We start from the raw sequence: 12,545 nt of genomic DNA on the forward strand, positions 1-12,545 counted from the left end.
TATTCTTTAGGATACCGTCATCAACTTTTGCTTAACTGTGGAGGTACATGTATTTCATAATTCACAACATGACTAACAAGATTCTGAAGATCAAGACGGGGCTTTCTATTCTGTTGATGTAATTTTGAAAGAGTTATAGATGATTTGTGATCAGTAGTACTATTGACATAGCTATGCATATTACAATAGAAAATGCATAGCAACTGAGTGCACTAACTGGAAACATCATTTGTACTTTCAAAAGAGTTTTATGGTTGAAGTAGCAGACCTTTTAAAACCATCTGCGAAAAAAGCCATGATACACAATATCAATTGTTATCTTCCAGTTGTATAATTAAATAATTGTGCAAAAAGAACAAATATACAACATACCTCAACCTCGCCAGAGATAGGGTGAATAAAAAATGGCATTTTTGCTGAGACGGCAGCAGTTATTGAGTAAACTACTGATCCATAAATGCCGGAATCAGAATCCGTCGCTGTCGCAGTGTAGATCACAGTTCCTGTAGCTATGTCCTCCTTAACAATCACAGTGTCATTAGTGTCAAAGGTTGGTGTGAAATCATTCACCAGAACGACCTGTATACTAACAACTGCAAAGGAGGACTTTACAACAGTTCCCATATCAGAAGCCATGACAGTAAATGAATGACTCTGTGCTCGTTCATAATTTAGACTTTTTCCAAATTTGATCGATATGTTACCTCCAGTAATATCAAAGATATCATCAGCATTGCCGGCAGTAATTGAATACGTAATGTTGGCATTTAATCCTTCATCAGCATCTGTCGCTAACACTTCAACCAAATTGATGTTAGCAGGTTGAGTTTCATTGGCTGATGCAAAATAATAATCTGATGTAAAAATTGGACTATTATCATTGGCATCCTGGACAACAATATCAACTGTCACATCACTGCTAAAGAATTCATTATAACTTGGTGGCCTGTCACGTGCACAGATTGTCAGGGAATAACTCTTGATTTGTTCTCTGTCTAAAGATGATAACAAGCGCAGGAGACCTGATGTCTCATCAATCATGAATCTGAGATCTTCATTGCCCGAGATGATCGAGTAAAACGTAGAATTTGCATCACCTGCATCCTGGTCCACTGCAAGAACAGTAAATAGGGATGACCCAACAGCCGTTTCCTCATGAACTGTTACAGAATAATTTGACATTGTGAAAACAGGCTCATGTTCATTTATGTCCTTTACAGTTACATATATCTCTGTCTCAGAGGACAAGCTTCCATCTGTTACATTTATTACAAGGACATACAACGTTGCATTCTCAGCATCCAGAGGTGAAGACACCATTAATTCACCAGTGTTCAGGTCAACAGTAAACTCGTTGTAAATATTCCCTGAGGAAATGGAGTAGAACATTTCTGTAGACACCGAATCTCGATCAAAGCAGGAAATAGTTCTCACAGATCCCACAAAATTCTCGTTCACCTCAACATTGTAAAATGGTGGATCACAAATCGGTTTATTATCATTGACATCTACCACTGAAACTGTTAGAGTGACTGTTGAAGAAAGTGCCTCCAAGCCCAAACGGTCCAATACAGTTACCACCACTTCATAATCTCGATACCTTTCATAATCTAACGGTCGGTCCACATGAATAGCACCAGAAAAAGTGTTTACCGAAAAAAAATTGTTTCCTCTACCTCCTGTGATGTAGAAGTATGTTGTGTTGATCACATCTGCATCTGTGGCATTAACAGTGGTTATTATTGTCCCGACTGGCTCTTGCTCACTGACCATGACTGTGTACAGATCTAGCAGATCAAACACAGGTGCAACTTCATTTACATCTTCCACATTCACTATAATAGTCGCATCTTTCACATCTTTTCCATCAGAAAGCAACGCAACCATAGTGTAAGACAGTGTGGTTTCTGCATCTAAAGATGAAGCCAATGAAATAACTCCAGATGCATTGATGGTAAATGGGACAGTAGAAGGGCTTAGGGAGAAAGACAAGACATCCCCATCATCATCCCAACAATTCATTTTCAATATTTCGTCCATAATTGTGACATTTTCCCTCACAGTTCTGGAGTAAAACGTTTCTGAACACACTGGCAATCGTTGAATTTTTACATGTATACTGATGAATAAAATAGCAGTTGTCGATAAAGGAGGATTTCCAAAGTCCGAGGCTTGAACAGTCAGGTTGTATTCGAGTACTTTGATATTCAGTGCGGTTCGTGTACTAACAATACCAGTAGTGGCGTCAATGATGAAGGCAGTATTGATATTCCCTGACAAAAGGCTGAAACGGACTGTTTCTGTAAGAGAAAAAAAACAACATCTGGTGCACCACGCATGTATTAAATGAGGTATCATCAGATTACTGAGGTGGAACATGCCATTTCAGAGGTGTTGAATGTTGCACTGTAGCATCAACAACACAATACTACAGTGACCTAGTAGACCACATATATCATAGATGAAACGGCAGCATGCAACATTCTTGGAGTGGCACAGTAAATGGCTTACAACATGGAAGTCATACTTGACCACTGTGCTTCCTGTAGCGACAGGAAATTCTGATGATGCTTCATTGAATAACCAACAAGAACTGCAAGACATACTCGTTTTATATTTGTAGATTATGCTTAATGTAAGTTATCATTGTTGATAATATTTCTATCAAACCAAACATTGCTTCACTAGCATAGATTAACCCAATAAATCTGTAACTAAAAACTAAGCTTACCATAGGGAGGGGCATCTGCATCAGTGGCGTTGAATCTAAAAAGTGATGTGCCAATTGGACTGTCAGCTTCTGCTACGGTACTATATGGGGAACAACAAATCTGTGGAGCGTTGTCATTTTCATCTGAAAGAAAAGACGATGTATGCGAGGCTTAACAAATAAACTTGGAACCCGTAAGTACATGTAGCCTAGATTCTGCACTGTGTGTTTAATACTTTAACACTACACAGAAACTTAAAACTACATCAGCAAAATTTTCCCTTAACAAGTTATAATTAGACACAATTAACTGGATCATAATGAAAAGCCTGGGTTCGCCACAGGCAAGCTCAAAATTAGAAATTTATAAGTGGTGATTAAGTCAAAAGAATCCAAAATTTAGAAGGACTTACAAACACCAAGCGAGATAACTAAGGCAAAGTCTTTACTTCAATACATTTATGTTTTTCAAAACATACCTTTCACTTGCACAGTCACAAATATGGATGTTTTCAATGGTGGAGTCCCGCTATCAGACACAGTAATGGTCACTTCATAGATTGGAGTTGATTCCCGATCCAAGCTTGACACATGAATTGATGTGAAAAGATGCCCCACCCCAGGACTCACTTCAAAAATGCCACCAACGGTTGTGTTAGTGACTGTGAATACCAAATCCTTGTTAGGACTGGCCACGTCCAGATCAGCGCAAGAGAAATTTGCTAGAACCATCAAAGGTGACACGCTTTCAGGGGCAGAGAGGATATAAGATGATTGAGTGCAGACAGGTGCAACATCATTTAGGTCTCCTATATTAATAGTCAAAGTATAGGTGGCTGTTTTTTGTTCGGGATTGGAACCTCCATCAACAGCTAGAACTGTAAGGACGTGATGGGTCTCTCTTTCTGCATCTGATAACCGGGTAGCTATGACTTCACCGGTATTGGCGTCTGCAGTAAATGCATCAGACTGCATAAGAGAATACATTACTTCACCATCTGGTCCAGCATCTTCATCAGTTGCTGTCAGATGTATTATAGTAGATCCAACCGGGCTGTTTTCCACAAAAACTTCTTCGGAAGATGAAACAGGGACAAAAACTGGGGGAAATTCATTGTAGCTAAGTACTTGTACATGCAAAAATGCATCACTTACCATCCCAACTCCTCCTACTGACACTTGAATTACAAGTTGGAAAGATGTGTGCACTTCATAGTCCAAACTGTTTACGACAAGCTTGCATTCACTCAAAGAAACATCGCTTTCTACCGCAAAAGCATTGTCAATATTTCCACTTAATAAAATGCAATCAACGTCAGAATTCAAACCTTCATCTGGGTCACTGACGTTCATAACATGGACTACTGATCCTGAGGCAGTGTTTTCAGACAGAAAGAGTGAGTGAGATTTGGGGACGATTACTGGTGGATTATCATCTACATCAGCAACTGTAACAAATATTGTAGCTGATGCAGTTTTCGCCGGAGAGCCAAGATCTGTAGCAGTAGCAGTCAATGTGTAATGGGATTCTGTTTCATAATCTACATAATCCACCAGAATAATGTTCCCTGTACTGGGGTCCATGTCAAACTTTGGATGTGTATATAAAGAGAACAGGACAACCCCATTACTTCCTAAATCTGCATCAGTGGCGGTAACACGAAAGATTGATGTTCCAGGTACCACATCTTCCAGTATATCAATAGAATAATTGCCTGCAAATGAAAATGAACATTCCGTTGGTAAACTTTCTGATATTAAATAACATAATTAAAATGTACTAGTATTTATTTATTTGATTGCTGTTTTTGACTTACACAATGCTGGTCAATATTATGGGTGCATGATATAGGAGCCAGAATTTGTTGAGAAGTTTCCTTGTTAAAAGTTGATCCTTAATTTATTTCTGCCACGAAATTCAGAAGTAAAAGCACTGAACATAGTCAGACTAATAATTACAGCAGAGTGAAATAGGGCTTTTAGCTTGAACGATAATTATTTACTTGTAACACCCTGTTGGGTCAGCACCACACTGGGGTGTATAAAGTGACTTACTCATACCAATGTATAAGATTTAGACCAATCTCACTTAAATCAAAAGATAACAAATAATTTAAACTTAATTATTTCGAAAGAGGGATGGAAATAGAACTAATCGGCCATTTTGACAAAGAAAAACTGGAAACACGAAGTCAAGTCACTTGTACAGAAGGCTCATATGGCTAAAATGCAAAGCAGGGTATTGACTATGCCGCAAAATACCCAATCAAATAAATAAATAAATAAATAAAAATGGGGTACAGGGGACATCAGAGGAAACAGCTGCCCTCTTGGGTTGTAGAGATAAATTATGCCTGATTGGTTAAACCTGACAATTTGGCAGCCATTTCTATTGTCTCAATGTGTGAGATTTTGCACACTGTTCACCTGCGATATTTCTGTTACACAACATCACAAAATTAACAAGGTATGTTTTAATCTTCATGTGAAATACTTTATTGGTGCCTATATATACATTTGGTCTAGTGTTGTCTTTTCTTTAAACAGTAAGGAAGACCCCTGAGATTAGTTATACTGGAAATGAAAACCTGCTGCTCACAGTCCCTATAGCTACAAATTTATTTTTTGCGAATTTTTTGTTGAACAAAACTAGAGGGTTACAAAGACAGAAAAACTATCTTGGGGAAGCCATTATTGTGAACTTATAATTGAATCTATGGTCCGTTAGCCAGTGAGGAGAAAGAATTCCTGGAAATCCCCTGACATCATTGACACAAAAGATGTGTTGCATTAGCTCCCTCTTGTAGCTGGCTGTAGACAGGCCACACACTGAAGAAGCCAGGGTCCAGCTAACTTCCAATTTCACTGTCAACATTGCTTGGGTTTTCTTTTCTTATTTACTTAGATGTAGTAAGATGCCTTTAACTATACCCCACTTGTCCCTCAATATATCCAAAAACATGCTTGCTCCCAGACTGTTAGACAACTCACCTTACTGACCTTGGTTGGAGAGATCAAATATACACAAATGGGTGAAAGAACGGACTTTCCAAATTACAGAAGCAAGAAACCAGCACAGTATAAGGCTTGAGAGTAGGATTAGTGTCATCAGATTTGGTTGCGGACAAGTCAGTACGGTGACAAGTCTACTTGGCTATGTGTGATGTGTGTGAGATTTGCTTTAATCCAGAAGACTGCTTTCTCTGTATATTTATGTTATCTATAATATAAGAGATTAGACTGCACTGTAAAAAATTGACTAGAGCCGACAATACTGCATTTAATAACAGAAATTTATCCAGTGCACCATATTCTTAGTTTGAAGATATACTCTGCTGACCTAAAAATTCTAATAGTACAGTACATTTGGGGGCAAATTTTTAGGTCCAATTCAAGTATGAAATATAGCTGCTAAAGTAATGCTGCCGTGGTTCAAGCCAGTATTTTTAGGCTTTGTGGTGTCAAATTTCGGTTAACTGAATGGTGTCTTTATGCATTGGGATATAAATAATAGTTGTACCAAAATTTCATGTAATAAATCAACCCCTGGACACTTTTTGAAGGCCGGCAAGTCTTGTGTTTTTTAATACAGTTCAACGACTTTCAGCATGCTTACATATACAGCCCTTTTCACTGATTGATTTTCAGATTAACAGCTGTAACAGTTTTCTGTCACGTACTTGACGTGAAAATATGGGCAGAGGAAAGGGCACTTTTCTCACTTTGATCGCAAATTGCAACTAAACTGAGCATACGTCACATGAAAAAACAAGATCAGAGTCGTAATCGGGTTGTCAAATTACATCAGGTAAAATGTTTAGAAATTTTTGGTATTCACCTGACATCACTTCCACTGTATCAGGTAATAATAATTTGCGCACACATTGCACTCTTTTTCTTTCCAAATAGCTTCCTGGGTATGCATGTTATGTGTCTTAAACTTCAAGTCAATCAGACTCATAAACGTTTTCATTTCAACCCAATATGGCCAGAAGGTGTTAAACACCAAAATTACAACTCGCTGATGTTCATTTCAAGGTCTATCATATACCTAAGTGCAGTATCGTTTTTGCTGCAGAAATTTGCAAAAAGGTGTGATTTTTTTTTTTCAGCATTTCTTACTTCCGCTTTGCAGTTGTCAGTTCCGGTTATGTAAAATTTGTCTCCTTGCATTTGGATAATCTTAGGCCTTAAGACTGCATGTCTAGCTTCATTACTAATAAAACAAAAAATATCAACTTCCGGTTTACAGAATGTCGCTTTTGGTGTTGAAAACATTGCATACTTGGAATGAGCATCCAAAACTGCATAAGATAGCAATATTTTTGACGATAAAATTTTCAACAGTGTAGAAATTATTGAGAGTTTTTTGGTTAAATGACATTTCTACCCCATTGGGAGCTTGTACAATTTTTAACTGAAGAAGTTCTCAGCTCTCATGAAGAAACTGAACATGCCTCAGCTTTGTACACCTGCAGTTTGAATTCCAGCTCAATCCTATCAGCTGTTCTGGAGAGGAAGACTTTTTTTTGTGTTGTGCAAAATCCAACTTGGCTGCCAAGACATGAGATAATAAGATTCCAAAGCTGCACAACTTCAGGTCCTTACCTAAAATGCCTGATTAGCCGTATCCTCAAAAAACGCCCCACCAATTTTGGTGAGAATAATAAGCCCAACAGATACAATAGGGATTGAATGGGTTGGACCCCTAACCACACAGTATGAAGCTGTTTTGATACGATGAAAAAAAAAGAAAAATTACCATTATTTGTAAATTCTGGAGAATGTCTATTGACAGGCATTATGTCAACTTTCACCTGGATGACCTGGGTGTTTATGCCATCTGATGCTGTCACTGTTAAATCATATGATGTATGTCCACCATCATCGTCAATGTCTGCCTTTAAAGAAAGCTCATTGGCTAAAACTTGAAACTTGGTTGTGTCACCACTGGTCAAGGTGTACTCAATACTGTTATGAGCTGCTTCAACATCAGCATCTGAGCAGTTGAAAACTAGCAGTAAATCACCAACTGCTGAATTTGCACTGATCGTCACATAGGCAAAGTTGTCAGAGCAAACAGGACTGTTGTCATTAACATCCACCAAGGTAACATCAACTGTTGTTGTGGCGCTAAATGCGCCACCACGCTCAATTGCTTGCACTGTTAGCATGTAAAATGGAACTGCTTCTATGTCCAACTTTTTATTCACACTCATTATGCCAGTTGTGATATCCAAATGAAACTGGTTGTTAGGATCTCCAGATATCAGTGAATACAGCAGCTCTCCTTCTGCAGTGTTAGCCGAATCAGGGTCAGAGGCTGTGGCATTAACGATAAAACTGCCTATATCAAGGGATTCTAACACATTGGAAGACAACACTCCAGAGTACACCGGTGGTCCATCATTGAGATTAGTTACCGACACAACAACAGTTACTGTCGTAGATTTCAGAACAGGCATCCCACCATCATAGACGACAGCATCAAAAGTATACCAGTTCAGTGTTTCGTAATCAAGTGCCCCTAAAATAAGAACAAACATAAGTCACCTTATAACAAAAAATGTTTGTTATGGATGCAACGCTCTTGTGAATACATATAAAAGTTTTATGTCAGACAGCTTATGTGATCATACTTCCTTCATTGCATGTGATCAGATTCCTGTCATCACACTGGTCACTACTTTAAATTTATTCATTTTTGTAATAATCAGGCATTACCAATACTGAATCCTCAGCAAGTACAGTATATACAATTACCTGTTAGGTACATAATGCCAGTGTCATTGCCCAGAGCAAACCTAGTACCATGAGTGTTTTCAGAAAGAACAAATGTAAGGTTTCCCCCATCTTCCACGTCAGTGCAGGGCAAAGGGCTCCCAATGGGTTGTGGGAAACTGTCACCAGCTACAGTCAAAACACACATACGATCACAAAATTTTCATACGGATGACATTTTCGGATTTATTTAATAGTCTGCAGCTTTAAGATATACTTTCTGAAATTGTTGTTGCAGTATTTTGATGTACATTGCAACACTGTTCTCAAGAAAGTCTTGCAGACCAATAAATCAAAAGTTGCCTTCCATGTAAAAGTGACATGATGTTATTGTGTCAACTTCTAAACGTCTCAAAAATAAGGTAAAACTATCATAAACATACATAAAGAATTGAATGTAGTCAAAAGACTAAACGGTCGCTGTGAGTTCAAGTCCAGCTCATGCTGGCTTCCTCTCCGGCCGTAAGTGGGAAGGTCTGCCAGCAAGTACGGCGTAAAACAACAATCAAAAAAAAAAAAAAAATCAAAAGACTAAAATAAAACTTTCTGCATCTCTACTGTCACATGGTAAATGGTGTGACTCCTTAAACTGTCTCACACTTAAGTCTTAATCCAATAATTCATTCATGGCAAAGTATATTATGTTTTAAACGTATTCTATTTGGCAGTAAAACTGGAAATTAGTTACCATCTATATCCACTTTACAGAGCAATGAACAAAATGTGTGAATAAGACATTTGGCAGAATATTTACCAGTGCTTTCTGGCGTGTGCATTACCACATAGGAGGGGTCGCAGGATGGCGCATTGTCATTGTCACTGACGTCAGTAACATACAAATATACTGTTCCTGTGCCCTTAAATCCGTAAAGAATGAGGTCAAAATTATAGTAAAATGGGTTAAATATTCATATAATGCAACAGATATATTAATATAGGATGAACGTTTCAATTTTAGAGTGAATTACAATTAATGACTCCATATTTACAAGTGTAATGGTTTCAAGTTTAATACATGTAAATGGTTTCAAATTTTCAAATTTATCAAGATTTGTGACAGAAGAATGGCTCCACGGGTTGATCAAGGAAAACAGAGAGCCCAGGGTACACCACCTACCTTAGACAAGCCACTGAGAATGTACAAATATACACGCCATATTGGTGGAAAGCAACATCAGGCTATGGACACTGCCGAAGGCAACTGGTTATTGTCACCAAGCTTGGCCCAACAAGCAGTGAGGGTGCTCAAGGTTATACAAAGCTTTTCAATTAAAAACGTAATACTCGCTTAAATTTATAAGTGAATAAACTAACAGAATTGCAGAAGGGAATACCGAACAAGCATAAAGTCGGTAACATGACCAAAAAGCTTTAAGTAGTGATGGTATTTTATTACCTGTAAGCCCCCACCATCAGTTGCTGTCACTGTTATAGTTAGGTATTTGGCTCCCTCTGGTAACATATCATAATCAAGCTCCTTAAGCAGCTCTATTCTGCCTTGGTACATATCCATCAGAAAAAGGCCATTTATAGGAGGAGAAACTGTGAATAAACAAAAACATTTGTTGAAAACATTCCACCAGCCTACATGTAGCTGTTTGGTAACATACATGTATATTACAGCCGTTAAAGACTTGTATATGCGTAACTACACCTATCAAGAGTGCAACCATCCTTCAATTCAGTACATCTACATGGGTGTTGGGTGACAAACAGTTTATAAAGATCAAGAGTTGCACAATGAGACCATTACATCATATCTTACCACACATGTCAATTGTGATCATAGACATAATACATCAAAACATTCTTGAGTGTGATGTAAATTCCCTACAAAAATAAATGTAACGCGATATAAACTTTTTATAAAGTTTCCAGTTTGTTTCCCTCATGGCATTTAATAGACTCCAGAATCAGAAATCATACATGGAGTAAATAAATAGTGAATAGTTATAATTACCATTTGAAATAGCATATGTGACAGTTCCATGGGAGTCGGCATCCACATCTGTGGCTGAGATGGTGACTAGTATGGTACCAGGAAGAGTATCCTCTGCCCAGGTAACATTGACAGGACTTGTCAAGAAGACCGGGGCAGCCTCATTTACTGGTATCACATTCAGTTTAATGAACAGTGTATTTACACCCCAACTATTGGACAATGAAATCACAAGGTTGAACTTGGTAAAACTGTAGTCGTAGTCCAGTCCTGGTAATATAAATCCATAATTTTCGTTAAAACACTCTAGAGATCATCTTTCAACAATATTTAATATTGTGTACCAGTACTGTATGTGTGTATGATTTGAGTTTTGCATCATATTTTTCAGTAATATTATGACAAGGAGTGATTAGGTGTGTGTATATACTAGTATACTTTGTCTTCTGGTAGGGCGAGTCCAGGCCATCAAAGTACTGCTGCCACAGAAGTATCATGCCTAAGACACTTAACATGACTCCCCACCCAGTCATATTATACTGACACTGGGGCCAACCAGTCCTGTTTGCCTGCTCTATAAACCTCTCAGTGCCGAGCGCCAAGCAGGGTAGCAACAGGTACCATATTTAAAGTCTTTGATGTGAACCGACCTGGGTTAGTTCCAAGGTCTCCCAACTTCCTATACTGAGCTCATATAAATTGATTGAGCTTGTATACACTGACTGAGTCCCTGTACATTGATTCGGACAATAGGTCAAGAGATACCAGACTTACAGGAAAATATACCATGACTATAGCCTTAATTTTTCAATAGATTTATTTTTGATACATCATTTTCTTAAAAATTGAACCAAAAAAAAAAACCAAAAAAAAAAAAACACTTCATTTCGTAAACAAAATTCTGAAATCTGTCAAAAACCAGAAATTTTACATTCAGTGAAATTGTGTCATGTTTTTCCCTGACTGACATTTTCAAAGGTTTTGTTCCAAGTAATAATGGTAATCCTAAAATATAAAATAGTGCTTGTCCTACTGCATGTTGCTCATCAACATGGTACATAAACTACCGGGCAAAAGAAACGTATAACTTTTAAATGCAGTTTTTTCTATGGAAAAATAAGTTGAATAAGTTTAAACGTTGTGTGAATACGTTTGTACATAAGCACCCTGTGTACACGTCACTTTTTAACGAGATTCATTGAAATTGGTGTAAGACATCATGAAAAATCGGAAAAACAGAGTTTCGGGCCCTGTTGAAAATTCTCGATAATGACCGCCGTATAAATACCAATGTAGCACATGGTAAGGGTGCAATACCATAAAAAAACATCTAAGAGATGCCGAGACTCACACAAGCAGAATGTGATAGAGCCACTGGTATGGCCGACATGGGGGCCATCCAACACCACATTGCCAGAACATTCAATTGCAGTCAAGCCACCATCAGCAGACTGTTGGGTCGTTAGCGCCTAACAGGCAGGACACAAGATCGGGCAGGCCAAGTGTTACAACGCCTGGCAAAGACCGGTACATCCGCACAATCCACCTGCGTAACCGGTTTGTGACGGCGACGTCAACGGCGGAAACGGCACTGGGACACCCCATCAGCAGACACACAGTCTTACGACGACTCCGCGTGAGTGGTATGAGAGCCTATCGCCCCTTCCGTGGAATGGCATCGACTCCTCTATACCGTCAAAACAGGCTGCGTTGGGCAAGAGTTCTACGTCGATGGCAGCAACGAGACTGGGAAAGGGTGCTGTTCACTGATGAAAGCCGATATAACCTCTTCAGAAATGACGGTTGAATTCGTGTGTATCGACGCAGGCAAGGGCAAATGGCACAAAACTGCATTCAGAATGTCCACCCTTTTGGTGCTGGTGGGGTGCTTGTATGGGGCGGAATTTGTGGACAGGTGAGAACGAGATTGGTCATCATCCAGGGAAATCCGCCTGGCCAAAGATACCAAGATGAAATATTGGAACCTGTTGTGGTGCCATTCGTGCATCAACAGCAAAGGGGTATCCTTTTGCAGCAGGACAATGCACGACCTCATACCGCCAGAGTTGTACTAAATTATCTGGACACCGTTAACGTACTGCCTTGGCCAGCACG

At 38.7% G+C, this 12,545-nt stretch overlaps 1 protein-coding gene across 2 annotated transcripts in view; it reads right to left on the bottom strand.

Moving 5' to 3' along the window:
* LOC135468106 (protocadherin Fat 4-like) overlaps nt 1-12,545 on the bottom strand; it is a 38,515-nt gene that overhangs the window by 12,437 nt on the left and 13,533 nt on the right. For both annotated transcript variants that reach the window (XM_064746173.1, XM_064746171.1), the window contains exons 12-19: nt 10,452-10,700; nt 9,888-10,033; nt 9,246-9,348; nt 8,474-8,620; nt 7,473-8,237; nt 3,190-4,425; nt 2,732-2,854; nt 373-2,300 (exon numbers count right to left, since the gene is read on the bottom strand). In XM_064746173.1, coding sequence (XP_064602243.1) covers nt 373-2,300; nt 2,732-2,854; nt 3,190-4,425; nt 7,473-8,237; nt 8,474-8,620; nt 9,246-9,348; nt 9,888-10,033; nt 10,452-10,700 — 4,697 coding nt within the window. The remainder of the gene's footprint in view (nt 1-372; nt 2,301-2,731; nt 2,855-3,189; nt 4,426-7,472; nt 8,238-8,473; nt 8,621-9,245; nt 9,349-9,887; nt 10,034-10,451; nt 10,701-12,545) is intronic.

This window comes from Liolophura sinensis, chromosome 6 (genome assembly GCF_032854445.1).
Source record: "Liolophura sinensis isolate JHLJ2023 chromosome 6, CUHK_Ljap_v2, whole genome shotgun sequence".
NCBI classification, from domain to species: Eukaryota; Metazoa; Mollusca; class Polyplacophora; order Chitonida; family Chitonidae; genus Liolophura; species Liolophura sinensis.